Source organism: Python bivittatus, unplaced genomic scaffold, assembly GCF_059951505.1.
Source record: "Python bivittatus isolate LINGU-HERP-01145 unplaced genomic scaffold, Pbiv_v1 ctg000180_np1212, whole genome shotgun sequence".
In the NCBI taxonomy this organism is placed as follows: domain Eukaryota; kingdom Metazoa; phylum Chordata; class Lepidosauria; order Squamata; family Pythonidae; genus Python; species Python bivittatus.
The window spans coordinates 2,126,225-2,152,968 of record NW_028277047.1 but is presented as its reverse complement, the minus strand read 5'-3'; the positions used below and the strand labels follow the sequence as shown (position 1 = coordinate 2,152,968).

At 52.7% G+C, this 26,744-nt stretch overlaps 1 protein-coding gene and 1 long non-coding RNA gene across 5 annotated transcripts in view; one reads left to right on the top strand and one right to left on the bottom strand.

Moving 5' to 3' along the window:
• Positions 1-3,122: 3,122 nt before the first annotated feature.
• GATAD2B (GATA zinc finger domain containing 2B) overlaps positions 3,123-26,744 on the bottom strand; it is a 32,736-nt gene continuing 9,114 nt past the window's right edge. The window contains exons 1-11 of one of the 4 annotated variants that reach the window (XM_025174031.2): positions 22,772-23,034; positions 12,338-12,667; positions 8,452-8,584; positions 8,073-8,204; positions 7,556-7,687; positions 6,572-6,742; positions 6,102-6,414; positions 5,157-5,359; positions 4,828-4,941; positions 4,137-4,254; positions 3,123-3,979 (exon numbers count right to left, since the gene is read on the bottom strand). In XM_025174031.2, coding sequence (XP_025029799.1) covers positions 3,846-3,979; positions 4,137-4,254; positions 4,828-4,941; positions 5,157-5,359; positions 6,102-6,414; positions 6,572-6,742; positions 7,556-7,687; positions 8,073-8,204; positions 8,452-8,584; positions 12,338-12,666 — 1,779 coding nt within the window. In that variant the 5' untranslated portion in view covers position 12,667; positions 22,772-23,034 and the 3' untranslated portion in view covers positions 3,123-3,845. Of the gene's footprint in view, positions 3,980-4,136; positions 4,255-4,827; positions 4,942-5,156; positions 5,360-6,101; positions 6,418-6,571; positions 6,743-7,555; positions 7,688-8,072; positions 8,205-8,451; positions 8,585-12,337; positions 12,668-22,771; positions 23,035-26,744 lie in introns of those variants that run through there. The other 3 variants (XM_015890125.3, XM_025174030.2, XM_088137194.1) reach the window with 3 other exon arrangements.
• LOC148216355 (uncharacterized) lies at positions 22,629-26,297 on the top strand. The gene is made up of 3 exons (XR_015795516.1): positions 22,629-22,773; positions 24,579-24,899; positions 25,336-26,297. It is a non-coding gene; the product is annotated as an uncharacterized LOC148216355 (long non-coding RNA).

The window sequence follows — 26,744 nt, the reverse complement described above, 5'->3', positions numbered from 1 at the left end:
CCGTGGTAATACTTGTATTGTTTGCTCGCCCCCCCGGCCCCCTCCAGCTGGGAAAAAAGACCACGGCGGGCGTGAGAGGAGCAAAGCCAAGGCCGGGGCGCTCCTGGCTCGAGATACGAGAAGGCGAAAAGGCACCGTGGACGGTACAAGCCACCAAATTCATTTCAGCTTGGGGGGGGTGGCAGCTGAAAAGGGGGTGCACGGAGTGCATGACGCGAGCTGCCTAACCCCCTCCGGTGCCCCCCCTCCTCCAGGAAACCGCCTTTTGCACATTTTAATGTCATACACAAAAGAGTTCACACTACAAAAGGACATCGACAAACGGTCACAATATCCATGGCTAAGCTGTCTCTTTTTTGTCGTCTTCTTTTTCTCTATACAATGTACAACTTTTGTTTGTTTGTTTTCTCCCCCTCTCCCCCCCCAACTTTTTTTCTTTCTTTCTTTCTTTCTTCCTTCCTTTTTTTCATTTCTTTTCTCTGGTTTTTTTTTTTTTTTAATGTGTCAAGAAATAGCTTATATACAACAAAGGAGTCCTTGTTATAACGTTTTCGGCAGCAAGGTTACGGTTAAGCAGAGAGGGTTTTGTTGAGGAAAGGGCGCGAAGGAGCAGGAGAGGAAAATAAGGGGGGGCAGGATGGCTGTTTCCCCTCCCCGTTTTCCCAACGGAACCATTACATACAAAATAAAACGGAATAAAATAAACAAAAAACAGACAACGACAACCCCCCCCCCCCAAGCATGATTCACAAAGCAGCTAAAACTAAACTGTAACCAAAAGAAAACAGAAACAGAAGCCGGCGAATTTCATTTCTGTACCTTTTTTTTTTTAATTAAAAAAAAAAAAGGTTATTTTTCTATATTACATTCCAGAAAGAGGAGACAGAGAGAGAGAGAGAGAGAGAGAGAGAGGGAGAGAGAAGGAAATAGGAAAAGTCTTACGTTACTGGAAAGGAGTCAAATTTCCGGAGAGCGCTTTAAAAGGAAGAGGGGTGGCGGGCAGGTAAATTTACGACCCCGGCGGAAAATCTGCCTTCCGGTCTGCAAGACCCCCATCTATTTTGGCTGAGCTAATTTCGTGGCAGAAATTCGAACGGGGCTCCATCTGACCCCATCAGAGGAGCGCAGAGCAAGGGTCTCGGAAGCTACTCGCCCCACTCTGCGGACTGGCTCGCCAGGGGCGACTCGCCGATCAGGAAGTTGGGCTGTTGCTAAGCCCAGGTTTGGCTTCCCATTTTAGCACTGCCGTTTTTAGGGGAAAAAAAGAAAAAGAAAAAAGAGAGAGCCTTCCTCCTCCTCCTCTTCCTGAACTCCTCCTCCCTCCTCCGAGCCAGGCTGTGGTACAAACTTCTCCTTTCCTGACATTTAAAAGTATTTTGGGGCCAGAGAAAACAGGCAGATGCATAGATTGGGGGCGGGGGGGGGGAGGAAAGAACTTGGTGGGGGAATGGGAGAAAGCAGGGAAGGAGCACCCAGAGGTGATCTTGGCCGGGCTGAGCGGCTGGTCAGGCACCGAAAGAAATCGGGGGTTTCTTGGGATCAGCAAACCCAGGGCTGGGGCTGTTTCCGAAAGAGAAGCTTAAAGGATCTTGGGGATTCGGGATGGGGTCTTACAAGCCATTGGGGGTGGGGGGAGGACAAGATGGTGAAGAGACCCTCCCAATGGGTGGGAAAGCAAACAGGCGTCCGTCTGATTCCTGTCTAAACTGGCCAACTTGGGAAGGGGGACAAGCAGGAGGAAGAGACCCCGGATCCTTTTGGGGGGGGAATCTTCCCCTTCATTCCCAAAGGTCTGTATGGGACCACGGGCACGGGGAGAACCTGCCTGGTGGATCTGTACTCCTTCCCCCACAACTTAATCTGCAATTTATTACTGAGCAAGAATTACTGCACATTTCCTACATCATCACCACTATCGGAAGGAAGGAAGGAAGGAAGGAAGGAAGGAAGGAAGGAAGGAAGGAAGGAAGGAAGGAAGGAAGGAAGGAAGGAAGGAAGGAAGGAAGGAAGGAAGGAAGGAAGGAAGGAAGGAGAAAAAAGCAAAGAAAATTGGCACAATATCCAAACCAAACTGAAACCTCAAATCTTAAGCCGGGTGAGCCGCTGAGTTGGGGAGCCCCTTGGCGACACCCAGCTAGAACCACCACGGAGATCGAGCCGAGGGGAGGAGGATTCGGGGCGGTGTGCCGAGGGTGAGCCGAGGAGGCTTAAAACGCCCCGTTAGTTAAAAAGAACAAGAGGAGAAGAAGAAATAGGCCTCTAAGGCTGCCGCATCGCAAGGCTGGCTTTGTAGAGAATTGCACGTTTGGGGGGAGAAAGGCGCAAGGCGGCGTGGGGCTGTCTAGGTTTAGATGCTGGGGCAGGCCTGCGTCTGACTCGTCCCGAGCTTTTAAGGAGTGCTGTGTGCGCCCGAAAGCGCATAAACCAGGTCTCTCTCTCTCTCTCTCTCGTGCGCGTGCACGCCCAGTTCCTTCCACCTCCTGTTATTTGTAAGTGCTCAGAGGTTGGAGGGCAGGAGAGGGAGCAGGGGTGTGCCGGGGAGAACGTCCCGGGAGCCGCCTGTCTTTCAGAGGGACTGATGGCTGGGGAGGGCTGCTTGGGACCCCGAAGAACCTGCTGGCAGGTCCTGGGCTAATACTTTGGAGCAAGGAGGGAATGGCGGTGCCAAAGGCCAGGAAGTCCTCTTGGGGTGCTTATTCTGAGCAGAAAATAGCTTCGCTGCTCCTTGGGCAGGCCGGGCAGAGAATTGGCGAGTTGCAGACACAACCGGGGGAAGAGGAAGCGTCAAGCGCGAAAGGGGCCTGGCGGCTTCGGGAACGCTCTGCAGGAGACCCAACCCACAAGCGCAGATTCCCCCCACTTCCCTGGCTGCTCCCGCACCCAGCATCTATTGGTGGGAGGGCAGAGAGACCCAGCGGATGCGAGGAGGACCGGGCTCCCTGCCCGGGCCAGGAGCCCCCTCTGCTGGCCAGCGGCTTGCAGGGTCAGGACGGGAGCCGGAGCCCGGAGACCCTGGATCTCTCCGAGAGAGACTGCCTGCGGCCACCGTGGAGACAGGAGGAGGAGGAGGAACCCCAAGACAAGGGTTCAGCGAGTCTCCGGCGTGCGGAAGCGTCATTTTCCTAGTGTGGGCAGTTCAAAAAGCGATGCCCTCTTTCTATTGCTGGTGGCCTTCCCGCCCCCCAAGGCAGCCTTCTCCCCATGGACCCTCTCCTGGGAACCCCAAAACAGGGCTGGCTCTAGGGCGCAGTCCGGCAGCGGAGGGGGGCAACCGTTATATCCCCTGTCCCTCCTTTTAGGCCAGAGGGAGAAAGCTGTCCCGAGACCCCAGAAGCCCCTTGCCCCGAGGGTCTCCTTTTCACCCTCCCGTCGAGGCAAAAAGCAACAGGGAGGCGTTAAAAAACGAGAAGAGCGGCCGTTAAAAATTCTACACGTTGCCATTACAAACGGAAAGCCAAACGAAAGAAAAAGAAAAAAAAATAGCGCGTAACACCAGCGCGAATCGGGCCACGGTGCAGGGTCCGAGCGGATGTGTCCGGACCTCGAGGGGGAAGTGGGGGGGGGGCAGGGAGGGCTCGGGGGCTCCCACCGCCAAAGTCGAAATCCAGAGCGGGCGGGGCGCGCAAGCGAGCCGGCTGCAGAAGAGGGTGGGCCGCGCGGACGTTTCAGGAGGTTCCTGTCTCTCTTTTTGCCTCTGCGTGGTTTTCTTCTCCTCTTTCCGACTGTTTTTGGGGCCCTTCCCTCCACGGGTGGCCGTGGGCACCAGGACAGGCGCTGCATGCGACGGACGAGGGGGCTCAGACGGGGAGTCACGGGGAGGAGGAGGAGGGGGGGCACGGCTGGTGTTATTTTTGCCCGCTGATGGATTGCGATATAGAGCGTGGGGGGATCATATCTAAAAGATATTCCCGCTGCCGGTCTGCCAAGCTGGACCCTTTGTGGCCTCCGATCCCGGCGTTCAGGTAGGCAATGTTGACTCCTGAAGGGAGGAAAGGGAGAAAAAGTTAAGCCCCTTTTTGGGAAAACTCGGGCGGCGACTCGCTCCCGGGGGAATTTCGTCGCCCGAAAAGACACCTCACAATTTCAGTTTGAAGAACCCCCGCGCCCCCCTCCCGGCCCCAGTGTGGCCCGCTTACCTGGCATCCCGAGGAGACCGCTGGCGACAGGGAGCTGCGGGGCCTGCGCGAAGTTGGACAGCATGGAGCGTGCTGAGGTGGGGAGGCTGCGTGGTAGGGAGCTTTGGGGCTGGGGGGCCTGTAGGGAGGGAAGGAGGAAGGAAAAGAGGGGCGGGTTAACGGAATGGCCTGACTTCCCATCGGGGGCCAAAGCCCCCCCCCAAGGGGCTGCTTCATTGGGGAGGCAGGAAGGAGAGGAAAAGCGTGGGGATCGCCCCACGGCATTCAATCTGCCCTGCTTGGCTAGAGAAGGGGCCAAGCAAACAAGGGCTGGGCCACGGACACAGGCCAGCTGGATGACCCTTTATGCGCAAAAGAGACGGCAGACAGGCCTTTCTAGGCCCGCCCTGAGCACAGAATCCCACCACTTAACTATCTCGGCTTTCATTCTGTTAAGTTTCGAGTCCTCATGAAGGCTGGGGACGAGCTGGATGAGGCTGGCCGAACGCAAGCCTGTGCGTTTACTGTTCTTCGAGGAATCAAGGTTTAACATGGGAAAAGGCTGCCCGCCAGCAACGGGTGCCAAGGGGAACCGTGGGACGCCCATGGGGAGCCCTTGAACCGAATGGCGTTTTGACCGAAGGCGCAACTCCCGGGGGGATGAGGGGATGATGAGCCAGGCGGGATCCCCCGAGGGGGAAAAGGGCCTCACCTGACGGAGGGTGTGATGTCGCATGATGGTCTCCTGTTTGCTGACGCTGGCCACGCTGGCGGGAGCGGTGGTGGGTGACAGGGCGGCCTGCTGCTGCAGCCGCTGCTCGATTTCCTGGGGAAGGCAGGAGGGAGGCCGTCGCAACCCAGACTGTGAGGCGAACCCGCCCCGGCCAGTCCCCCCCACGTCTGGCCACCCCCAGCTGTATCCCCTCTCCCACCAGCCCCAAATCTCTGCCCCTCAAAAGCTGGTTCCTCCAGGAGGTCCTACGTAGCTTGCAATGGGGGGGGGATCTGCTTTGCCCATGCCGCCCGCCCCCCTCCACCTGCCTGTTCCTGCTGCAGGGCTTTCACGAAGGCGTTCTTCAGCCGGTTGGTGTGCTCGGCCTTGAGGGCCTTTTTCTGGTTGGAGGTCATGCACTGCTCGCACAGGATCTTCCCATTCTTCTCCTGCTTCCAGTGCGGGGTGAAGTCTGTGCGGCACTGGGCGCAGACGAAGGGCTCCACTCGCAGGAGGGAGGCGCAGCCCTTGCCTGAGGATTTGGGGGGGGGGAGAAGCCGTGTTATCCAAAGAATGCAGTTAACAGAAGAGAATATACATAGCTCAGGGTCGAACTGGGGAGTCCTTGGGGCTCCCGGAGCTCGGTGGTTTGTGGCAGACGTTTCGTGACCCGACTAGGGAACATCATCAGGGCTGGGGAGGGTAGGGTTTGCTCCCTGTTTGTAGACAATGCCCTAATCAAGGGACTAGCAAGGAGAAAACTTCGCCCCACCCACACTGGTGGGGCAAGCGACTGCATATGGACAGGGAGCAAACCCCACGCTCACTAGCCCTGATGGTGTTACCTAGTTGGGTCATGAAACGTCTGCAAACAATCCACCAAGCTCAGAGAACCCCAAGGATGCCATGAAAGCAATTAAACCAGGAACGCGCGAGGTTAAGGCTGATTTCTAGGGCCTCCTGAACTTATTGGTAAGAGGTCCCTCCTATCTCCCCCAACCTTCTCCCCAGTGCAACCAGTATCTGCTTGGAAGCAGAGAGACTTTTGAAGGCCAATTCCTGGCTGAATTTGGAGAAAAGGCTGGAAAGAGGGGAAAAAGTTAGCAGCAAGTTAATCTAGGGAAAAACATGGAGGATGCTGGTCTTCCTCCTACAACGGCCCCCCAAATGAAGGCTGCTGGGGAACGGAAAATAAAATTTGGGGCTTTTCCTGTTCAAGTCTGGCGCCGGCTGACCAAGTTTCGATCCCCACTTTGCCCTGCCCGGCCCTTTACCTTGGCTGTCGATGACACTCTGCACCACTTCCTCCAGTCCCACCATATAGATGAACTCGCTGTTGGCCGCGCTGGGCAGGAAATGAAGCAAGGGGGCGGGGGGCTTGGGGGGCGGGATCTCCAGCAGAGTCTTTTCCAGCTGCTTGCGCAAGGCAAGCTTGGCGGCGGCCTGGGAGTTGGCGGCGTCATTCAGGGTGCTGGGGCTGGGCAGGGGCGACGCCACCCTGTTCACCGTCCCGGGCTGGATGTGGGAGGCGAGGTTCATGTAGATGGCGGAGGACGTGGTTCGCTGGCAGGGGACCGCTGAGGAGGACTGCTGGGGGGAGAGAGATAAAAGACACAGCTTCGAAGTTTCGCCCTACGGTTGTGGGGCACCAGCCTGCTCCTCCTCTGCGTCCCCACCCTTCCTCTCCCAACGGAAAGGTTCAGGCTTGGCTGGGCCTCTCCTCCGGCTCCCGTCCGCCACTCACCGGCTGGTAGTTGATGGCAGGGCTCATGTTGGGAGTGGTGCTGCGAATGAGGCCCGGTTTGGGAGGGATGCGCTGTCCTTGAAGCTGGGTGGGGTTGGGGGCAATGACGCGCTGGGACATAAGCATGTGGGGAAGGGCGGTATTGGTGGCCGATCGGATGACGCTGTGACCCTGTCCGAGGGGGCAAGAGAAAGGTTAAGTCACCTTCAAGGCCTGGTTTGCTAACGCTGGGACCGTTTTCCGACTTCCCACTCCAGTTCAGCGATACCCAGGGGGTGCCCATCCAAGGCCTGCCCAGATCAGACCTTGCTTAGCTTCCTGGCCTAGACCACGCTGGCAGACAAGCACAATCTGCCTCCAAAGTGGAGAAGAAGGGAAAGGATCGAATGCAAGTTTGTCTTCCTTTAAGTTACCATCTCACTCAGCCTGCTATTGAGCATTAAAGAGAGAAATCAGAAAAGCTTCCTCTCTTCTCATTTAAAAACAAGCTCCTTAAAAATAGCAGAACGTCAGCTGGTGGAATCGGTGGGATCGTTCAAAAGGTAGTGGGCCAACGAACAGGCTTAGAAAGATCAAAACAGCCAACTGCAGATTAAAAAACATCTCCACCACCTCTTTAACGTGTCTCCCCTCACCCTAATTCCAAAGGAACAATGGACCTCAGATTGGGCTACAAACGGCCTTTGGGGGCTCGCAGGACGGGGCCATGCCAGAGATATCAGCCACTCCTTCTTGGCTTTCCTAAACATTCAATAGTTTTAAGGCAACTTTTACTAGGCTATCAAGCAGAATACCATTTATTCTGTTCGCGCACGCTTCTGATCTTTACAGGCACGCATGTTTCTTTTCATACACTCATTTCTGATCCACACCGGGGAGAGTTTTCAGGGAGAGGGTCTGTTTGAAGGTGGGAGCACAGCAGGGAGAGGCCCTGGGTGGGAAAGATACAGGAAGCGAACATGCTCACGTCTGGAGGTCTCTCACCTGTAATGTTCGGAGGTTTTGGGGCTCAACCCCTTGAACTCCAGGTCGGGAGGGGAGTTTGGACAGAGCCTGCTGTCCGACGTGGGCAGGAGATGGCTGGACTATAGACGCTGCGTTTTGGACAACCGGGGTCTGGCCGAGCGCAAAAGGAAAGGAAAGGAGAGAATTTAGAAGTTTGTGGAATAAAACGGGAGGGGACGTTTCTTGGAGGGAAGAAGAGAAGACAAACTTTTCTTTATCAGCTCGCAGGGAACGGGCGATCCTGCCCACCCAGCCAGGGAGAATCTTTGGGAGGGAAAAACTTTTATGGGCAATAGGGGAAAAGCAGAGTTAGGCTTCCACGTGGTTGTTGGCTAAACTGAAGGTCAGAGTTACCGTTTCGTTTTTGCACTGGGAGAAAACCTGGGTGACCAAGGTTCTCCGTGCCCCCTTCTGGACTGGCAAGGCTGGCTGACTTGGCCTGGCAAAACCCACGTTGGGAAGGGACGGCCGGGCCCACCAGCAGTCGGCGCCTCACCTTCTGTACCACGTTCTCCTTCTGCAGCTGGCTTTGCCGTAGTTTCTTCAGCAGCACCAGCCGGGCTTCCTCGAGTCGTAGCTCGTCCCGGAGCTGTTTGATGAGTTGCTGCCTCTCCTCGACCCCTTTCCCCTGTGAAAAAGAGGCCCGGGGCTGAGGATGGTTGGCAACCTTCCTGCAGGGCTGGCTCGTGCCCTTGTTGGCCTTTGGTGGCGAGGGATCGCTGGTCAAGACTCCCAGCGGGCATTTCCTGCCTCCCGTTCGCATGGTTTAAGTTGCCGCCGTGGCCCTGGAGCCAGGCCCAACCCAGGGAGCGTCCTGTGCAAGCCGCAAACCTCCATGTACTTTTGCGACCCTGCTCCTCCAGCCCTTGATGTACCTTGAACATTTCCAGATTGGCCGCCTTCAGCCTCTCTTCCATGCGGGAACTGGAGCGAGGACTGGAGGCTTCATTATCAGACAGGACGATGATGTCTGGAGAAGGGGTGAGCCGTCCCCTATCTTGATCGCTGCTGATTTAAGAAGGGGTGGGGGGAGGAGGTGGGGAAAGGAAACCCAAGTTACGTAGTTTTTCTGGACCAGGATCCAACAAGCTATCTGAAGTTCCCTGTTACACAGCCTGACCCACAAAGGAAAGGTATCAGAGCCCGTAACAGCTGCTATCCCCTCTCAAATGTTGCTGCCAATGGGTGATGCAGTTTCAAACCTGTTTAGCGGGCATCATGTCAAGACAAGGTTGGGGGGGGCAGATTATTCTAAGACACTGATGGATTATGTGATATCAAGCAACTACATTGATTTTCTCCAGGAAGATCTGTCCCCAACCTGGCCTTCCAATGGGGCAATCCATCACCGCTATAACCGAGCATCTGGACGTCCCCTTCTTTGCTTTCAACTTCCACCTTTCCCAGCGTAAGAGCTTTCTTTAGAGAGCTGGGTCTTTACCCAACGGGTCCAAAACATGATCGTTTGGCCCTGATCATTTGTGCCTCGAGCGAGAGCTTTGGAGCAATTCGGTCTATGACTCATTTGCTTGGTGTTTTGGGCTATCCCTCACATGTCTTTTCCAACACCAACATTCAAAGGGGTCAATGTGCTTTCTCTCCTGCTTGCTCGAGGACATCATGAGGATTTTTATTCTTACGTTCAATTCTTAAGTCTGGCCCTCTTTACAAAAACACCTTCCCAAGGTGCGTGCGTGTGTGAACGGATGAGAACCGAGCAGAAAACTGCCTTCAGAATAATCAAGGCGGTCTCTTGCCGGCCATCAAATGATGGTTGTCGGCTTTTTATAGCTTTTCCTGAGCAACTATTTTCTGCCTCATCTCTGCTCTGATCCTGCCTGGGGTGTTCAATTATATAAGCCCACGTGAACAAACAGCCTGAACAGCCTACGAGTCAACAAAAGCACACTTTTCTCGGGGTGTGTGTGTGTGTGTGTGTTTGGAAAATAGCCACAAAGGCTGTGACTTAGCGGTGGAGCACCGGGTCTGCCCTAGCAAAGTCCTGGGTTCCAGCTGTGGCCCTTCGGATTTCAACCTGCAAAAGGGCTTCCGCAAGTCAGATGGTCTCAAAGTTGCCATCTAGTCGCCTATAGTGAATCGGAATTACCTGGAGGAGATCAGGAAGGTACACATTAAAAGGAATGTTTTTCCCCCCCTCGACAGATCTCAAAGTTACGGATTTGTTTGCAAAGGCACCATACACATCTGGAAAGGAAAATTAACTGCCACGCGTGTCCACGATTCTGGAGGACTGGATAACTTGCATTTTTACGGCCCTGTTTGGGTTGGTGCTAAGAAACCTATTCCCTGACTAAGAAAAAAGCCACACGACTCGGCTGGTGCCTCCTGGAGCTGGGGTTCCCTGCCACATTTCTGGCAAAGGGGGCCCAGCGCTATGCCTTAATTAACGGGTCCTTGCCTTGTTAACTGGTTCAAATTTGGGTCATCCGAGGAATGACGTTTCTAAGAGGCCGATTAGCCGGGCGTTTCGAAGAGCGCAGCACAAGCTAACCGAGTTCTGATTCAACAGTAAGCAAGAATAAGGGGGTGGGGGGAGTCCCTGCTTAGGGGCTGATGGAGAACGGGCAATTCCTTGGCCAAACCCTCCGGAAAAGCTGACTGAAAGAAGCCCTGAAATCGGAACGCCAGCCGGTACCTGAATCCCACGCTCATTTTGGCCCGGTGCGCTCCTCCAGAGGAAGGGTAAGCGGCGACTAAACCAAATTGAGACCTGGAAGGAGACCAGTGGACACCAGAGGCGGCCGCCCCTTCCCGTTGCCTGGAGACGAATGATGTAGCCCAGTGGTAACCAAGCGCTGCTGGACGCATTATGACGTCACACAGAGGGGAGGCCCACTGGCCACCCAGGCTGTTTGGTGGGCAACTGGCCCCCAAACCACAGGCATTGGAATCCAGGGGGGAAGCATGGCTCTGTTCTCTCAATCCCTCGACCTGAGATGGCTCTTTTCCCTCGAGGGGAAAGGGGAATGAGATGGCCACCACGGTGGAAGGACAGGTTGCAATATTTAACTTCACAAATGGAGACCCTCTCCTCCCTTGAAGGAATTCTAGTTGCCCAGGAAGCTTGGATGGCCACAGGGATCTTAGGTTCTTCCCCTCATCCAGGATCTTCTGCCCCCCACATGCACAACAGGACTATGCAAGGTGGAAAGTCCAGACATCCCCCTTCCATGAAGACCACAGGGTCCGACCTGCTTCCTAGTTTTGCTCAGGTCTCATCCAATAAGGCTTGACCCGGTCACCTCAGCTCTGCCCCCTCCTCACCCAAAGGCATGCAGTCTGCTTCTCTCGTAACAGCTCACAGCCCCTATGGAAGTGGGGCTCCTGCAGCTGGTCCGAAAGCATCTTCTGTTCAAGGTCAAGGGAAGGGAGGATGACCAACGAGCAGAGGCGGTGGGGCAGATGGTGAGTAGACAGCCTGGACCCTCACCAGCAAACAGAGCAAGATCCAAGGAGGTTCTGCCTTGGAGACGCTCTTCACCCGCCTACGGCTGACAACTTGTCCCTTTGCCACCCGAATGCACGAGTGAGTCAGGCATTCACAGCTGACGCCAGGCCCCTGCTAAACCTTGGTCTGATTGACACCTCTTCCACCCCTTGCATCGTGGTGTAACAGCATGAGTTCTCCAGGCGTCCGAAGTGGACAGCGTATCTGTTATGGACCCACAACCCTTCTCTCCCCACCATCGTATCTGCTGGACCAGCATTCAGTAGAAGGTTAAAAGCTGGAAGAGATGGAATCCTTCCAAAAAAATATCAGGTTCTAGAACAGATGCTTTCGGGGGAAGTTATCTAAGGGAGACTTAAGACACGACGTTGCTGCATAAAATAACCCTCGTCAACTACAGACGATTCGGTCATCTTGGGGCGGGGGGGAAACTTGGCTACTATTCATGGCATATTCTGGAATCAGGTGAAATCTGCAGGAAGTATGGATCAAGAAATACGTTAATTTCTTTTTTTCCCTTCTCTTTTTCCCTTTTTAATGAGGTGTAGACATTTCAGATTTTCTTCGCTTCCACTTGCTTTGCTTAAACAAAGCCAATTTAATTAATTTTAACACATTAACATAATTCTATTAAAGAAGGTCAGAAGAGGGCTTAATCCAAGGCACTTTCACATGTTCCATCATTTTATGTGAGACAGTCATCCTTGACGATTAAGAAACGTGGAAGAAGAGCTCACGGAATAATATAGCGACTCTTACGATACCTCAATGCTTTCGAACCATCAGAGCTGGCTGTACGCTAACCCTGGTTCGTGAGAATTAAAACAACAGGTAGCCCCTGAGATTTCTTCTCCACGTGTAATACTACTAAGACCTAACAAATGGGTGTTTTCCTCTTAAATACTGGTTTCCCTTCCTAGACTTCAAGTTTGGCACAGCCCAAAGTGTTTTTCGCTGCCAAGATGGCGTGGTCTGCTGACTTGTCCTGAGTTCTGGTCCACTGCAGGATCCAGAGCCATGCTGAGAGACGAGTCCTTCTTAAAACAGAACCCCAAACCAGTACCTGGCCCCTGGTTCTAAATGGCACAATTCTTAAGACCAAATAGCGTTTTTTACCTATTATCTATCAGAATAAAGAGGAAGCAGAATGCACAGTGGCCAAAACTGATTTTCTCATGGAACTGGGCACTTGGCTTCCAACTGATCAAAATTCATATGCACCACGCCTCCAGACCAGCCGTGGGGGTGAAAAAGAAGCCACAGGGAAGATGCCCTTCTGCTCCCCTCCCTACCTTCGTCTTGCAGTCATATCCACCGGCTCCTCATTGATGTTCTCCTTGCCGGACCTCCCTGAAGACCGGCCATCTGTGTGGGGTCTCAAGTTTCCATTCAGCTTTTCCTCGTAGACTTTCAGGCCATCCTGCTTGACAGGCAGCTCGTGGGGCACCTCGATCCCCGCCAGGTCTTTCCTCTTGAGCAACGCCAGCATCTTGAGGCGCTCCATGGCCTCATGGCCCTCCATCTTCAGCCTCTTGGCCAAGACATCATCCCGCTCTTCGGCTTGGTCCAGAGTCCGCTTCAAGCGGTTGAGGCGCAGAGCATCCTCGGTCATGCGGTCCATCCTGCCGTGGGGGAGGGCGAAGCAAAGAATGAGAAACCACCACCTGAAGATGTTACCTCGTCTGGTAACGAAACATCTCAAGAAGAAAAGCCAGCTAAGAAAACACCAAGAACCCAACACCTCAACCCTGAATTACTGTCCATCATTCAAAGCCATGCACCAGGTATCACCTCTTAGTGTTGGTGGTGGACAGTAGTAACCAATTCTTACTGTCCTCAGTCTTAGGGATCCAAGCTAGCTTGGGCTTGTGGAAAGAACAGCCAACTCCTGAGCTCCATCATTCTTCCTACAGCACATTTTAATGTAACTGATTGAAAGTATCTGTAAACTGCTCTCTCCCCAGCTTAAAAAAAAATTAGAAATATTTAACCACCACAGTATAAAGGCTGCCTTATTTCACGTTGATTCTTGAAGGATCTCTCTTGACTGGAGGAGGCTGCCTAGAGTTTCATGTCTGTCCCCCATCCTCTGTCAGCTGGAAATCCCATGCACCAAGTTGGAATTCCCTATTCCAAATCTTCTCCCTTTATTATTTATCGGTTGGATTCATAATCTGCCTTTCCTGCAAGAGCTGCAGCCACTGTATATAGCCCTTCCTCCTATTTTTTCCCCACCACAACAATCCTGCAAAGCTGGCTGGGCAAAGATAGAGTGGTTATCCCAAAGTCCCCCAGGGCTGAGGATGGACCAGAACCTGCATCGTCCCACTATTAGTCCACCTTAGTTACTACATGATGTACAGCAACGAAAAAGCTTCCTAGCTCCCCAACACTTGGGGTTCTGCTCTGGGTGCTTTAAATGCAAATAAATGTGTTCGTGTTGATGATGTTGTTCCTAGGACAGTTTCCAAGTGACTTTTAAGAAGACAAAGAGTTCTGGTTTTACAGGTCTACAATTCAATGCATCTTCCTGCCCCAATGTTTTATAGGAAGCATTGCCGCCTTCCCCAACCTGGTGCCCTCCAGAAGCTGCTGGCTTATAACATTTCAGGCAGTTAAACCCCAATCCAGCTGCCTCCGTAAGCATACTTTGAACCCACAGCAGCATAATTTGCTTAGAAATCTAAAAACCGAGTTAGGCGGATAAAGCAATGTCCCCTTATTGCCTGGGAAGGGACAAACTTCCAACGGAGCCAAGAGCAAACGTTTTAAAACCCAACACGAAACATTGCAAGAGAAGACGAAAATGTTTAGTGTTATAAGACCGCAGAAGAGTGATGAGTGTGGGACTGGTAAGAGTTGAGGAATAATCGTCTTAATCACAGCACAGGAGTGAACAGACTACACTTGACATTGACCGCCAGATGCCACCAAGTCTCTCTTTAGAGGGGGGTAAGATGGTGGGCCCCCAAAACAATGGTGGGTTTCTACCATGTGTCTCTCCTGTAAAGCCAGAGGTCTCCCCTGATCTTGACCAGTGCCGGAACCTTCTCGGCTTGCTGTGAAGGCTACTGGAACCAAGGCGTGAAAAACCACCCCTTTCCAATTCAAGGTGAGAAAACCAGCAATTTTCCAATATGCCTCTCCCTTTTTCCATCTTATGAACCGGGGGGTGCATTATTCCCCCTGGCAAATGAGCGCAGGAGAATGCTGAGTCTGCAGGTGAGGACGAGGATGAAGATGGTATTGCTGGTGGCTATCTGAGGAAAGACAGAGAATGTAATCCTTCCTGAAGGATTTTGGTGCTGCAGGTGGGGTTATCTCTGATGATCTGCTACAGTTTTATGATAGGCTTAGAGAGGGGACAAGCTGCTCCATCTGTCAGCCCAGCCACTTAGCCTCATAAAATGCCCTGTCACCTGTGGACTATCAGCCCCATGGTTAAATATGGATTGAACCAGCCTAGATTTTTTTCTTCCTAGTCACATCATTTGTGGAGCGTGCACCAGCTGACAAAGGGGAGAACCTTTTCCTAAGAAGGCCCACCTTGAAAGCAACGGTGACTCGCCCTAGGCGAGTGGCGACTGGCCAACCTTATCCACAGGTCTAAGAAGGACCGACAAGCTTACTTTTTGGGGGGGGGGGTTCAGTTCCTTCTACAGAATATATTAAAGGTATTTCTGGGTAGGTCTGGAGAAAAGGGAAGCCCGTGGGTCAGTCTGCCGTTTTAGCAACCATCTCAGAGAGAAGATTTGGAGAATAATTGAGGAGTTCACGGAGTGATGGTAACGAGATGGCCAGGATGAAGCTATGCATTGAATGGTTTGCATCAAAGGGCGATGCACCCGGCGTTCGTCTAAGGGCTGTGAGAAAAACAGGATTCAAATATTCCTGATACCCCCTGCTGACAAGTTCAGTGAGTCCTCAAGGCAGCTTTTTCATGTGGTCCAGAAGGTGAACCTCCCCCAGTTCTGGAAAAGACTTGGTGTGGGAAAGGATTTTGGAAGTCAGACAAGCTGAGACATGTTTAGGAGGAGATGCGCAAAATTGTATGCGTGCCTGTTTTTTTTTAAAGCATGCATCTTAGGAACCAGGACTCACCAGAGGCTGACAATTCTGTCCAGTAATCGATTCGTCCCAGTCAATGTCAAGGTAGATATTTCTTACTGCTTTTTTTTTTTTTTTCCAAACGAAGCTTAAAATAAATCGCAGTTTCGAAAAGTCAGCCTGATTAAAACAAAACAGCGCCTTCCATTTCCTTTCCCTGATTTCTTTTTATCCCGGACTAGGAAACAGATAGATCGCCTTTTCTCTCCCAAATCTACAAGTCGAAATTTCACTGGCTAATCTAGCAATGAAACTCAGATATCAACATCAACAACAAACATGGGGATCAGTGCAGATTTGGTTATTGCTGGACACCAAATTCCAACCCAAAATTCACCTGGGAGCATATCCTGGTTAATCCATGAGAGGCTAATTCTCAAGTAACCGGGTTTGGGCCTAGCCACCGCAAAACTGGACCTGTGCCCCATACGTAGCACCGGAAGCACCCTTCCTTTAAGCCCCCCTACCCAAAACTTAGCAGATGGATAGAAATCAGCACGAGAAATTTAGCCTCTCATCCTGAAAATGAAGCTCTTCTAAAACTCCGGGAAAAGAAGGTGGAGAAGCCGTGGTCAAGAATTTAAGAGGGACTAAGAGGAATGTTGATGAGGTCTTGCTGCTGTATCACCTGATCCTGGTTTATTCTTCTGAAGTTAAGGTATATCACAAAACGAGCCACAGGAGAGTTTCTAGTCTCACTGGGGCTGTAGAAAAACAAAGGTGGGGGGAGACATACAGGCTGGCCCAGCATATGTGAAGCCTCTGGGTCCCAACGCCATTTCTTGCTAGAGCTGCCCAAGACTTTCCCTCTGTCCAGCGACCATCCAGCCGGACACCCCTGAAACTGCCCTCCCCGTTTCTCCTCTCCCCCTGCGCCGGTGATGAACATTGGAGCCCATCGTAACATCGGCAGCCCTGGGACCATCTTCTCACCAATACTCAGAGAGGTTTCTGAGAAGTTCTACTGCTAGCATACCTCTCTAGAGACGGTGTTGCTTTGATGAAATCTCTAAGGCAGTGTTGTCCAAACTTGGCCACTTTAAGATGAGTGGACTTCAACTCCCAGAATGGCTGGCTGGGGAATTCTGGGAGTTGAAGTCCACTCATCTTAAAGTGGCCAAGTTTGGACAACATTGCTCTAAGGGTTGGGTCGTTCTTCTGAAACAAAGAAGCTCTCCAGCTCTTTTTGAGTCCATCCAGGACACCAGCCGTGCCTAATGTCGAACCCTTTCCAAAAGGAGCGTATTCTTTTGAATACGGCTCCCCGTTCTCAGCCAGAGAAGGCTGCAAAGGTCCTTCGAGGAAGCGTCCTGTGTTTTATTTTAATTTTTTTAAAAAAAATGAAGAGCTTGCTTTACAGGCCCTCTTGAAAACGAGGTGCACTGGGCAGCTCTTGAACTTAGATGAGGATCGTGATCCTTTCCCTGCTCATTACCTTCCCGCCAAGGAAGCTGCTGAGGAAACAGAAGAGTCCCCAGGAGAAACGAGCTCTCTGTTGGAGGTGAAATCTACCATATCTGGCAAGACAAGGTTGAGGAAGATCAAATAAAGCAGGGCAAAGTGGAGGCAGCAAGATGCTTTTCGGGCAGTGATGTTTCATACAATTGGACAACTTGGGTACAAAGGACCGGGTCTCAGAAAACTGAACATAACTGCACATGACGTTCGAGCGGGAACCTTGCGCGCTAGATTAAATCTCGGACGCAGAATGGGGATTCCAGCAACCTGAGAAACCAAGTGCGTTGGCTCTAATGTGGAAGTTGACGGCTCTGTCTTCGAGGACAGTAGTTGTCTTGACTGGTTTCGGGCTAAATCAACAGAGGCAAGCCTGCTTTGCACGAGTTGTGAAAACTGAAGGGGCTGGCTTGCTGGAAGAGATCAGAAGATGATTGACCGGCAAGCTCATCTGAGGTTTTCCCCCAAAATCCCACAATTAGACCCAAAAGCTTTGACTGCTGTGGCTTTTTTCCCTTCAAATATCCTAATGGAGATGGCTTCTGTCTGTGGAGTTTCCACCGAAATAATTTAGCCACCCGGAGCCTTCCACCGTGCGCCGGAGTTGTAAAAGTTCTATGGGAAAAGAGCGTTCCCCACGATCCAAGATGCGCTTATGAAGAGTTCCCTTGATTCAGGGACAGGCAAAGTCATCTGTGAAGAATTTGCAGAAACTCTCCTGTACATCTACAGCAGTGTTTCTCAACCGTGGCGACTTGAAGATGAGTGGACTTCAACTCCCAGAATTCCCCAGCCAGCCTGGCTGGCTGGGGAATTCTGGGAGTTGAAGTCCACACATCTTCAAGTTGCCACGGTTGAGAAACACTGATCGACAGTAATAATAACAATAGCCTTCTGTCGTTGGCACCAATTCCAAGTTTGAAAAGTGGAACCCGGAAGCCCGTAAGTCATTTTCTAAGAACGGTTCAAAGATGGCCTACGACGAAAAATCATCACTTTTCAGCCCACCTGAGATCCTTCTCCGTCCATCCTTGGAATCACCCTGATTAGGCTCTGCAGATGACTGCTCCATGGTAGCAACAACAGAAACCAACCTGGCTTTTCCAGAGCCCCCCAGTGTTTGAGGTCCAAGAACAACGTTATCTTTGGCCTGGTTTTCTAGGAAGAATGTTTTTTTTCCCTCCTCCCAGCTGACATGCTCCCAAGTTCTTTGGGGATTTTGCAGAGCACGTGCAAAGTGGCAACGCGATTCGGGGCTGCTCGACCCTGGGGAAGCGTGGCTCAGTTTCTGCTGCAAAATGCATCTTTCACCAACCGCAGTCGGGACCACAGACTGGGAACTTTGCGCTACCCCTAAGACTATCGCCGGTTTGGCCCAGTGGGGCAATTCCAGAGTTTGGGTTTTGCCCCCTTCCCCGGCCTTCCCCACGATTCAAGACCCTAAAGATGTCCGCAAAGCATGTGAGCGCAATCAAGCCGTTGGTGCTCAAAAACAAGACGGAAGGCATTGCTCAGCCTTGCCTGATCTAAGTCAGCAAAAGCAACATTTAAAAAAGAAAGGGGGTCAAATAAAACGCATTTCCACCCTCCTCTTCGTCCCTTCCTATGGGAACAGCACAGGAGGGCAATCTACGAGCCTCTAGTAAAATAAATACCAAGAAGGAGAAACCAGGAATCTTCTGCCTCATTCAGTAGCCTACTTGATTTCCGGGCTGAGTGCGCTGGACGGGTAGGAGATCTGTCAGATCCCGCCAACCTTATTCCCAGGCGTCTATGGCTAGATACGAGCCAGATCCAGTGATTACAAGGTTAGTAGATCTCTCTGTGTTACACAATCCTTTTTAAAGACACCCCCCCCCCCAAGACGATCTAAGGCGATGATTTCTGTTGCATTATAACACCCCATCACATGCTAGGCATTTCTGTGAGAGGCCCGTGGTAACTGCGTGAATGTTACAGATTTCAATGATGATTTCCAATGAGCTTTTTGGAAAGAAAAGCGAGAGATCCATCGAAACCACGGAAATTTTATTAATGAAGCCCTTCCCAATTATCTCGGGTTCTCCATCTCACAAAGAGGGGCTCGATCAGATCAACAGTCTGTCAACACACGTTGCTAGGAACGCTGAGCCCACCCGGCGGTTGGCACAACTTCTCAGCCACAGCAATCTATGCTCAGAGATGCCAGGAATGGCACCTGCGCAGTGACGGGAGGACCGCTGTCCCACGGCTACCGATCTAGCCAAGCATCCGGTTCCTGGCAACGGCCAACCAGAGGCTTTGGAAAAAAAAAAAAAAAAAGCAGCTAAGCGGATAAAAGCACCTTCTCTTTTGCTCGGGCAACAGAGATAGACTGCTTCTAAACGTGGAAGGTTTCCTTCTCTCGTATTCTAGCGAATGAAGAAGAGCGAAGGGGGTCAGGGCGGCTCATCTAAGCAACAGGAGGAGGAGAAAGCGACACGCAGCCTATTCTGAAGTTGGACCCCAGAGGATGGCATCCAGGGGTAGACTACTCCTGGGCACAGAGGCTCCATCTAGTTATCCGGTTTACGTCTTGGCACTGGTTTCTACCCTTCAGCCGAGGGGGATATTCTCTGAGGCCCAAAAGCGCTTCTGAGAAAGTGGGATTGTCAAGATGCGCTTGGCAAAGAGATGTCCCCCCCCACCCCCTCCATTCCAGCTCGTCCCGGAGTTCAGCCCTTGGGGCCTGGGGAAAAGAGCGAAGGGAGGCAGGCGACCAGCGGCCCCCCCCGCCGCCTGCATCTCTCCAACTTCTCGGCGTGGTGCTAACCGCGAAAGATGCATTTCGAGACAGAACACACAAAATGGCTGTCTCCCAAGACGAACCGTTTCCATACAATACTATAAAAAGGACAATCTCCTAAAAAGGAAATCGGGAATTGACAGCCAGCAGGTCACCGAGGGTGGGGGGGAGAGGGAAGGGGAGGGAGGGGGAGGGAGGGAGGAAGATGCAAGCAGATTAGATCGGCCCGCTGGCTCCGGCCCAGACCCTGCTCCGTCCTCCCGGACGCCTCTCGTCACGACCTTTTCCCACAGTCTCAACCCTGTACAGAACTTGCACACAATGCTGCGACGCCTTCTTACACTGGGAGGTGCTGGGGAGCCAGGCAGGCGGGGGGAAAGCCTGCGTGCTCGGCAGCCGAAGAGCGAAATGCGGCGGTCTGCCGAGGGGGCCCGCGATCCTGACGGTCCATCTCGAGAAAAGGAAGGGGGGGTTCAGGTCGGGCTCCCTGGAGGGCTGTTGCTGGGATCCTCCGGTGGAGGGACCCCCCCCCAGACAAGGTGGGCTCCGCTGGCGAAGAAGGGGAGACTTGTTGAGCACACGTCTGCCCCCCTCCTCCTCTTCCTCACCCCTCTCTGGGTCTTCAGAAGGCTGCGGCTTGGATTTTAAGGGAGCCTTTAAGGAAGAGGAAGGGCGCAGCAGGACGGTGACCGACCCAGGAGGGAAGGGGATCAAGAAGGCCAAGGGAAGGGATCCGGGATGCTCCAAGGGCCAAAATGGGCCCAAAGCAGCCCTTACAAGCCGATTCTTCTAAGGGCCCCTAAAGGTTAAACCTACGGCTAGCAAAACTGCCGGCCCAGGAAGTAGGAACGACCGAGGGCTTTCCAGGAATTTTAAGTCCAAAGATGCAAAGTAAGTGGCCTGGGAGCTTCATGCCCTTCTGCCCATCTGTTTGAACCCCCACGCGGGGTACGTCGTTCCCAGGCCCACCTATAAAAGCAGAAAAGGGTCGCCCAGGGACCAGCCATTTAGAGCCATCCTCCCTGCAAGAGAGAGAGAGTCGGTTCATCTCAGGAAAGCTAAGTAGACCGGTCCCTCCAAAGCGTGGAGCCAGGTTGGTTTTTAAAGGGCCTGCTCCACTTTATCCCAAGGAAACTGACAAGCGACAGACGCAAGGCAGACAAACACTTGATTGGTCTACAGGCCTCCTTGCCATGGGACCAGGGAAGGACCTGGCAGAGGGTACAACGTGCCCGCTTTGATTGGGGTGTGTGTGGCTCAGTGTCCACTTCAAACAACCGGACAGCCAATTTGGGTACAAACGCCGGTGCACGCGAGCGGCTGGGTCTGCCGGAAGAGCAGGAAGCCGCTTTAGGCCACCCAGTTCGGTGGCAGGGGGAGGGATGACGAAGACCTGCTGTAAAGAATCTCTGCCCATGCTCAGAGGCAATCAGCGAAGGAACAAGACTAAGGAGTAATAGAAAAAATGTAGCGCAGGTGGGTATCTCATGGCCTTGACATCCAGCAGTTGGGGGGGGTCTCCGGAGTGGGGAGGCAGCTGGTTGGATGCAAAAAAGCTGAGGGACTAGAAGCTTAAGAGGACCCTGTCTGGTTTCCCAAGCCAGTTCTTGCCACTGAACTGAAGACCCACAGAGCTAAAACGTTTCCAAAGCGAGCATTTTGATTTCATTTTACCTAGTTCCGTACACGCGGGGAGTTAAAAAGAATCAATCCAATCGCCCCCCTGCCTAACTCGGACAGGACATAAAGACCGATCTGCCCTCGGCTCCTACAGGTGGGGAGGAAAAATAAAGCAGAACCAATATGCCATTTTGGAGCGTTCACAGAAAACACAGAGCTTATCATTTTATCGGGCCCCCAAGCGAGGCTGCAATTCTGCTGACATTAAAGGGCGTAACAGGCGAGCAGAGGGAATATACTCAGCAGAACTCCAATGGTCCCCGAGCGACTTGAAAAAGTTCTGCGACGCGGTCCTCAGATCCAAGATCTGGATGCGAGATTTTTGTGGGTGCGGACTCTGGGCCCCTTCGATTTCGCCAGCCAAACGGTGCCACTTCCGTGAACATCCGCTCCTCATCCTTGAAATAACTGGGGGAAACTCTTCCGTACAGCGGTGTTATCCGTGGGCATCACGGATGGTAGGAGAAAGCCCTCCGGGGTCGTCTGCTCTCCTCTAAACACGCAACGCCCGTGTTAAATCTAGCAGTGCCGACTCTCACGGGAGCAAATGGGGAAAGAGATGGACACCGTGCATGCCCAGAGTGCCAGCTAGGGGGATCAACTCAGGCTGCTGCCCGTCTTCCAGGGGGACAGAGAGGGCCCGGGGCCAGAATGACAACAGGACGGCCGCTCTCCCAAAGCCCTACGTACCAAACCTCGCTACGGAAAAAAAAAAAGCAGGGATGAAAATCGGTTCAGAAATCAGGAAAACGAGCTACGTCGGCGGGGAAACGATGCGGGGAATCCTGCAACCGAACCAAGATCTTTTCAGTTCTCTCCCTGGAATCCCCGAGCCACGTGCCCAGAGAGGAGAAATGGGGTGTGTGTGTGTGTGTGTGTGGGTCTTTGCCCCCCAGGAAAATTGAAGGACCACTCCGGGACAGCTCCGGATTTTCAGGAGAAGGAAAAAGAAGCAGGGGGCGAAGCCTGACGCTCTCACCCCCGTAGGGAAAATAAAGGGAGGCGGGTGGGCGAGGGGGCTTCAAAGCTCTCTCCTCTAGGGCTGCAATTTCCCTAGAGTGCAAGAAAGGCCTTCCTCGCTCTTCCACGCTTTGTGTTCGCCTCTGTACACTTCACACACGCGCACAGCTGACTTCCAGCCCTTGGCACCGGGCCAGCCCCGCGCGCTTGCTCTCTCGTCAGCCCGTCCCTTCCATTCACAGAGCAGGGTTGTAACTGACATGAAGGGGGGGGGCGGGAAGGAGGTGGGGGGGCCGAGGGAGAGAAGGAGAAGGTTGGGGTGTTTGATCCAACTACCAGCACGCCAGACAGACAATAGAACGCGTTTGCCGTATGCCTTAAAATCACGCCGCCCCTCCGCCTGCTCGCTCGCTTTCCGAGGATCCTCTCCTCCTTCAGGGTGGGGGGGCCCTCCAGGACCGGTAACGGATGAATGCGCAAAGAAACGCCTTGCATTAAGGATTATTGATTGGAAAGTGGGGTGGGGGGAAGAGGAAGAGGGGGGGAAACCAGATTGGGAGAGCCCCGACCCTAGGCGGGGGGGCGGGGGGAAGAATGAGCGAGAGAAGATGGAGACGTTAATTTGGGAAAGTCTCCACTGATCCCCGAGGGGTGCACTGTTTTTGTTTCCAAAAAAAAAAAGAAGGAAAAAAGAAAAAGAGGGAGAGGAAAAGACGGTGAGAGATAAATGGAAGCGCAGACGGCCCCAAAGAATACTTACAGGTAGCGTATTCTATCACCCTCCTTGACTTGTCAAGAGGGGGGGAGAGGCAGACAGATGGAGGGGAAGCCGGATCGTGAGCACGCGAAGAGGGCAGGGGGCAGAGGCGCCAGGGGGCTTTTTCACCAGAAGCCCCCTCGGTGGAACAGGGGCGGCCGCGGCGTGCCATCCCCCTCCAGGGACCAGCCTGAGCCCAGCCGCGGAACGGGCACGTCGCTGCCAATCATCTGTGGTGCCGTTATATTAAACAAAAGAAAGGGGGGTGGGGGGAGAAGGCTTACTTTTACCCATGATGCCTAGCGGGGGCAGGGGAGAGGAAGGGAAAAAAAAATAAAACCAGTTGCAGCCGGTTTGTAACCTCAGGACATGGAATTATCGCTAAAAAAAAAAATAAAAAAAAAATTAAGTTGGTGGTGGCACGGGAGCCGTCGCCCGGCTTCGGCACCCCCTGCCCTCGCCTGGCACCGCTGGGGCGCTTGCTGTGCCTGCCCCCCCGCTGAAAGGAGAGGCTGGCACCCCGCCAAACTTTGCCTCCCATTCATAAGTGTGAACTTTTCCTCGGAGGGTCTCTGAAGCATTTGGGGCCAAGGATGGAGGACGGAGGGGAGGGGGGAGGTTGGTTTTTTTTTTTAAATGCCCCCAAGGGGGGCGTCTTCGAGGTGGGGCGAGCCAAGGAGCAGAGCCCGAAAAGGTTCGACCCGGGAAAAGGAAAACGATTTCCGCTCAGCTTTGCCACTGGAAAGTCGACAGCGCCAAAGCGGGACCCGGAGCCCAACCGCTGCTAAATTAGAACCCAGGGGTTTGCCCACTTGCATGCAATTCCATTAAAAAAAGAAAAAAAGTTGCTGTGGGACGCCAGGCCGAGGCTTCAGCACGCCTCGCCATCAGATGAAATCTCCCTCTGGCATCGGCTCCGGATGGGCTAACACGCCGGGTGCTGTCTTCCTATCAATCATCGTCGTCATCGTCATAATTTATTAAATTTATATGCCACCCAACTCCCAGCGACTCTATCATCCAGAGGGAAGAAGAAGAATGGGAGCTTGTGAACCACCAGGCCTCACCTGGAGGCTGCTGGCCAGCCAAGGCTGCTCAGGCCTGGGACGGGGCCCCGTTCAAACCACTCAGGCTGGATTCAGAGACCCGTTCGGCCGAGGATGCCCGCCAGCTTCTGAACCTTTTTGCTTCTTGACACTCTGTCCTGAAATGGGCTGACTGGGGCAACAATGGGGTTGGCCACGTGTTGGACTTCAGCTCCTATAATGCCCAGCCCAGCCCAGAAGTCCTGCTTTGGAGGATCTCTTGCCTAGCCAACATACAAAATCTAGCTACCTGGAGGCCTTGGTCTACCCACCAGTGGTTGACCTACGTAGGGCGTTGGTGGGGTGGGAGCAGTTGGGTTCTTCAACTGAAGGGGGGCAGCAGACATAAAGCCCTTTCACCCTAAAAACCAACGAAGAACCTGATGAATTGGAGTTCCGGGGCAGCTACCTTAAGACATTAAATTCAGATTGCGTGTCTTATTTCTGAGGGAAGCCAAGCTCAGTCTGGATCCTCACCCTTGGATCAATTCCACAGAAGCTTGGACAAACCTATCTTCTACCTTCCATGCCCACGTTTTCCACTTAAAATCACGAGGCCACTAATGCAAAATGGCCTGCGGAGACTGCGCCCGTGCAGATATGACATTATGGCATCTTGAAGGACATTGATGCTGGTGGGAAACCGTCTATCCGTGAGCCTTCTCGTGTGCGAGTAACAGAGATCTTCCCAGCTCTAATGTCCAATCCATGTATTTCTTCCCCAGATGATTCCAGTATCTGATGGATGGCAGAGGAGACACCGTACACATTGTGACATCATCAACCCAAGGACGCAAACGACACAACTTGCCAACTGACACAAACGACATCACGGCGTCATCAGTGTGATGACATTGTGTCACGTGGGATGTCACTATGGTAGTGATGCCTACAATCTAAGGAAGGATCCCATCACCACAGCGCCCTCCCTGAGGGGGCTTCGAGTCAGGAATGAGTACCCGTTTAGTTGGAGCAACCTGATGCAAATCAGAAACTGTTCTCCACCCCAGGGATCCTTGTTGAGACAGACCAATCTGGAATAACAGGTGGTTGGCGAGAGATAAACCCATCACAAAGCTGCCCCTCGGTTCACTCTGCCCCAGAGGAAGGAAGGAAGGAAGGAAGGAAGGAAGGAAGGAAGGAAGGAAGGAAGGAAGGAAGGAAGGAAGGAAGGAAGGAAGGAAGGAAGGAAGGAAGGAGAGGAGTGGCGGTGAAGGGTATGGATGGATGGAGGAAGAGGAAGAGGAAGAGGAAGAGGAAGAGGAAGGAAGGAAGGAAGGAAGGAAGGAAGGAAGGAAGGAAGGAAGGAAGGAAGGAAGGAAGGAAGGAAGGTAGGTAGGTTTTGGAATCAGAGGGAGCGCAGCCAAAGAGCTGCTTAGCATTGGGTTGAATGGCAGCTAACCTGGACCTGGAGGACCTTAATAGTTGGAGCGGGTCCTTCAGACAAATAGGCTTTGATCTGACTCTGTTATCAATTTGCAGGGAACGTTTTCTCCCTGTGACGGTGCTGAGACCAAGCCACGGGGAAAATACAGGAGGCGGTTAGTGCTGGCCTTCAGCCTGGGCATCCGTCTCTTGCACCCCACCTGCAGTGTGCTACGGGTGCCCTGCGTGGGAAGCGTTTCTACAACTCGCATCTCCAGCCTGCACCCCAAGCAGATCGACTGTCACCTCTTCTTTCTTTAAAGCAGCCGATCCCTGAAAACGTTGCTGGAGCAGGGGGGCCTCAAGCTGAGAACCGCCAGCTGCTCTTTTGCAGAAGCATCCCGTCTTTGCACCCTACCACAAATAAGACCTTCCTTGCCCCATCAGTGCAACAGGAGGCGCTGCTGAGGTATCGGCCGAGTGGCCTGGATGGACTGGGGGGGCCGCGCACCAAATCCCCTCCCGTTTCGTCTCCTTCGGGCCAAAACAGACAATTTGGGGCAGGTTTGCTAGTTCTGTTAATTATTCATGTCTATACATAAGACAACCACGAATGAGGGAGCCCTGCTAGCGATTCAAAAAGCGATGAGCAGAGAAATAAAATATGGAATATGGAAGCAGGCTGAGGTGGGAGGTTCACTTTCAACCATCTGGTTACAGACCTCTTCTAAGCACTTCACCCCTCGCTTTTAAAGCCCATCGAAACCAACGGTTTTCACCTCGTCTTGGGGCAAGGAGTTCCCGTGAAAAGGGGGCACCTGGATTGCCCCAAGACAATCCGCCAGCAGAATTAGAGGAGGCTCATGGGTCACGGGGCCACGGTCATTCAGGACCTCAGCGTATCTCACAGAGTCCATTTGTGGCTGATGGCTGCCATGGGCCGCAATCTGGTTCAAGAAATCACCAATCGATTAAGCTTCTACATTTTAGCAGACTAAGGAGCTAATTACATTAGGTGGGGAGTGAAATCCATCCATTTAAAGATTGAAAGAAAGAAAGAAAGACAGAAAGAGTGAGAGAGAGAGAGAGAGAGAGAGAGAGAGAAGGAGAGAGGGAGGGAGGGAGGGAGGGGGGCAACTGCCTGCAATAGGTAAGAATTATTTTAACGCAGACAGGAGGCATGATTTTTGAAGTTGAACAACGAGTAACAGATCTTTGCTAAGACACTGCTACTTTCTGTCCATTTAAACATTAGAGTGGTGCTTCTCAGCCTTGGCAACTTGAAGATGTGTGGACTTCAACTCCCAGAATTCCCCAGCCAGCTGGCTGGGGAATTCTGGGAGTTGAAGTCCACACATCTTCAAGTTGCCAAGGTTGAGAAGCACTGCATCAGAGTAACTAAAATAGGAGGGAAAAGTATACCCCGATGTTGCTTTAATTGGGGGGGTAGGGTTTTTTTTAGCTGATCCCAAGTTTGTTTTTAATCCATTAACTTTACCTGCCTACACCTTCCTGCTTTAATTCAA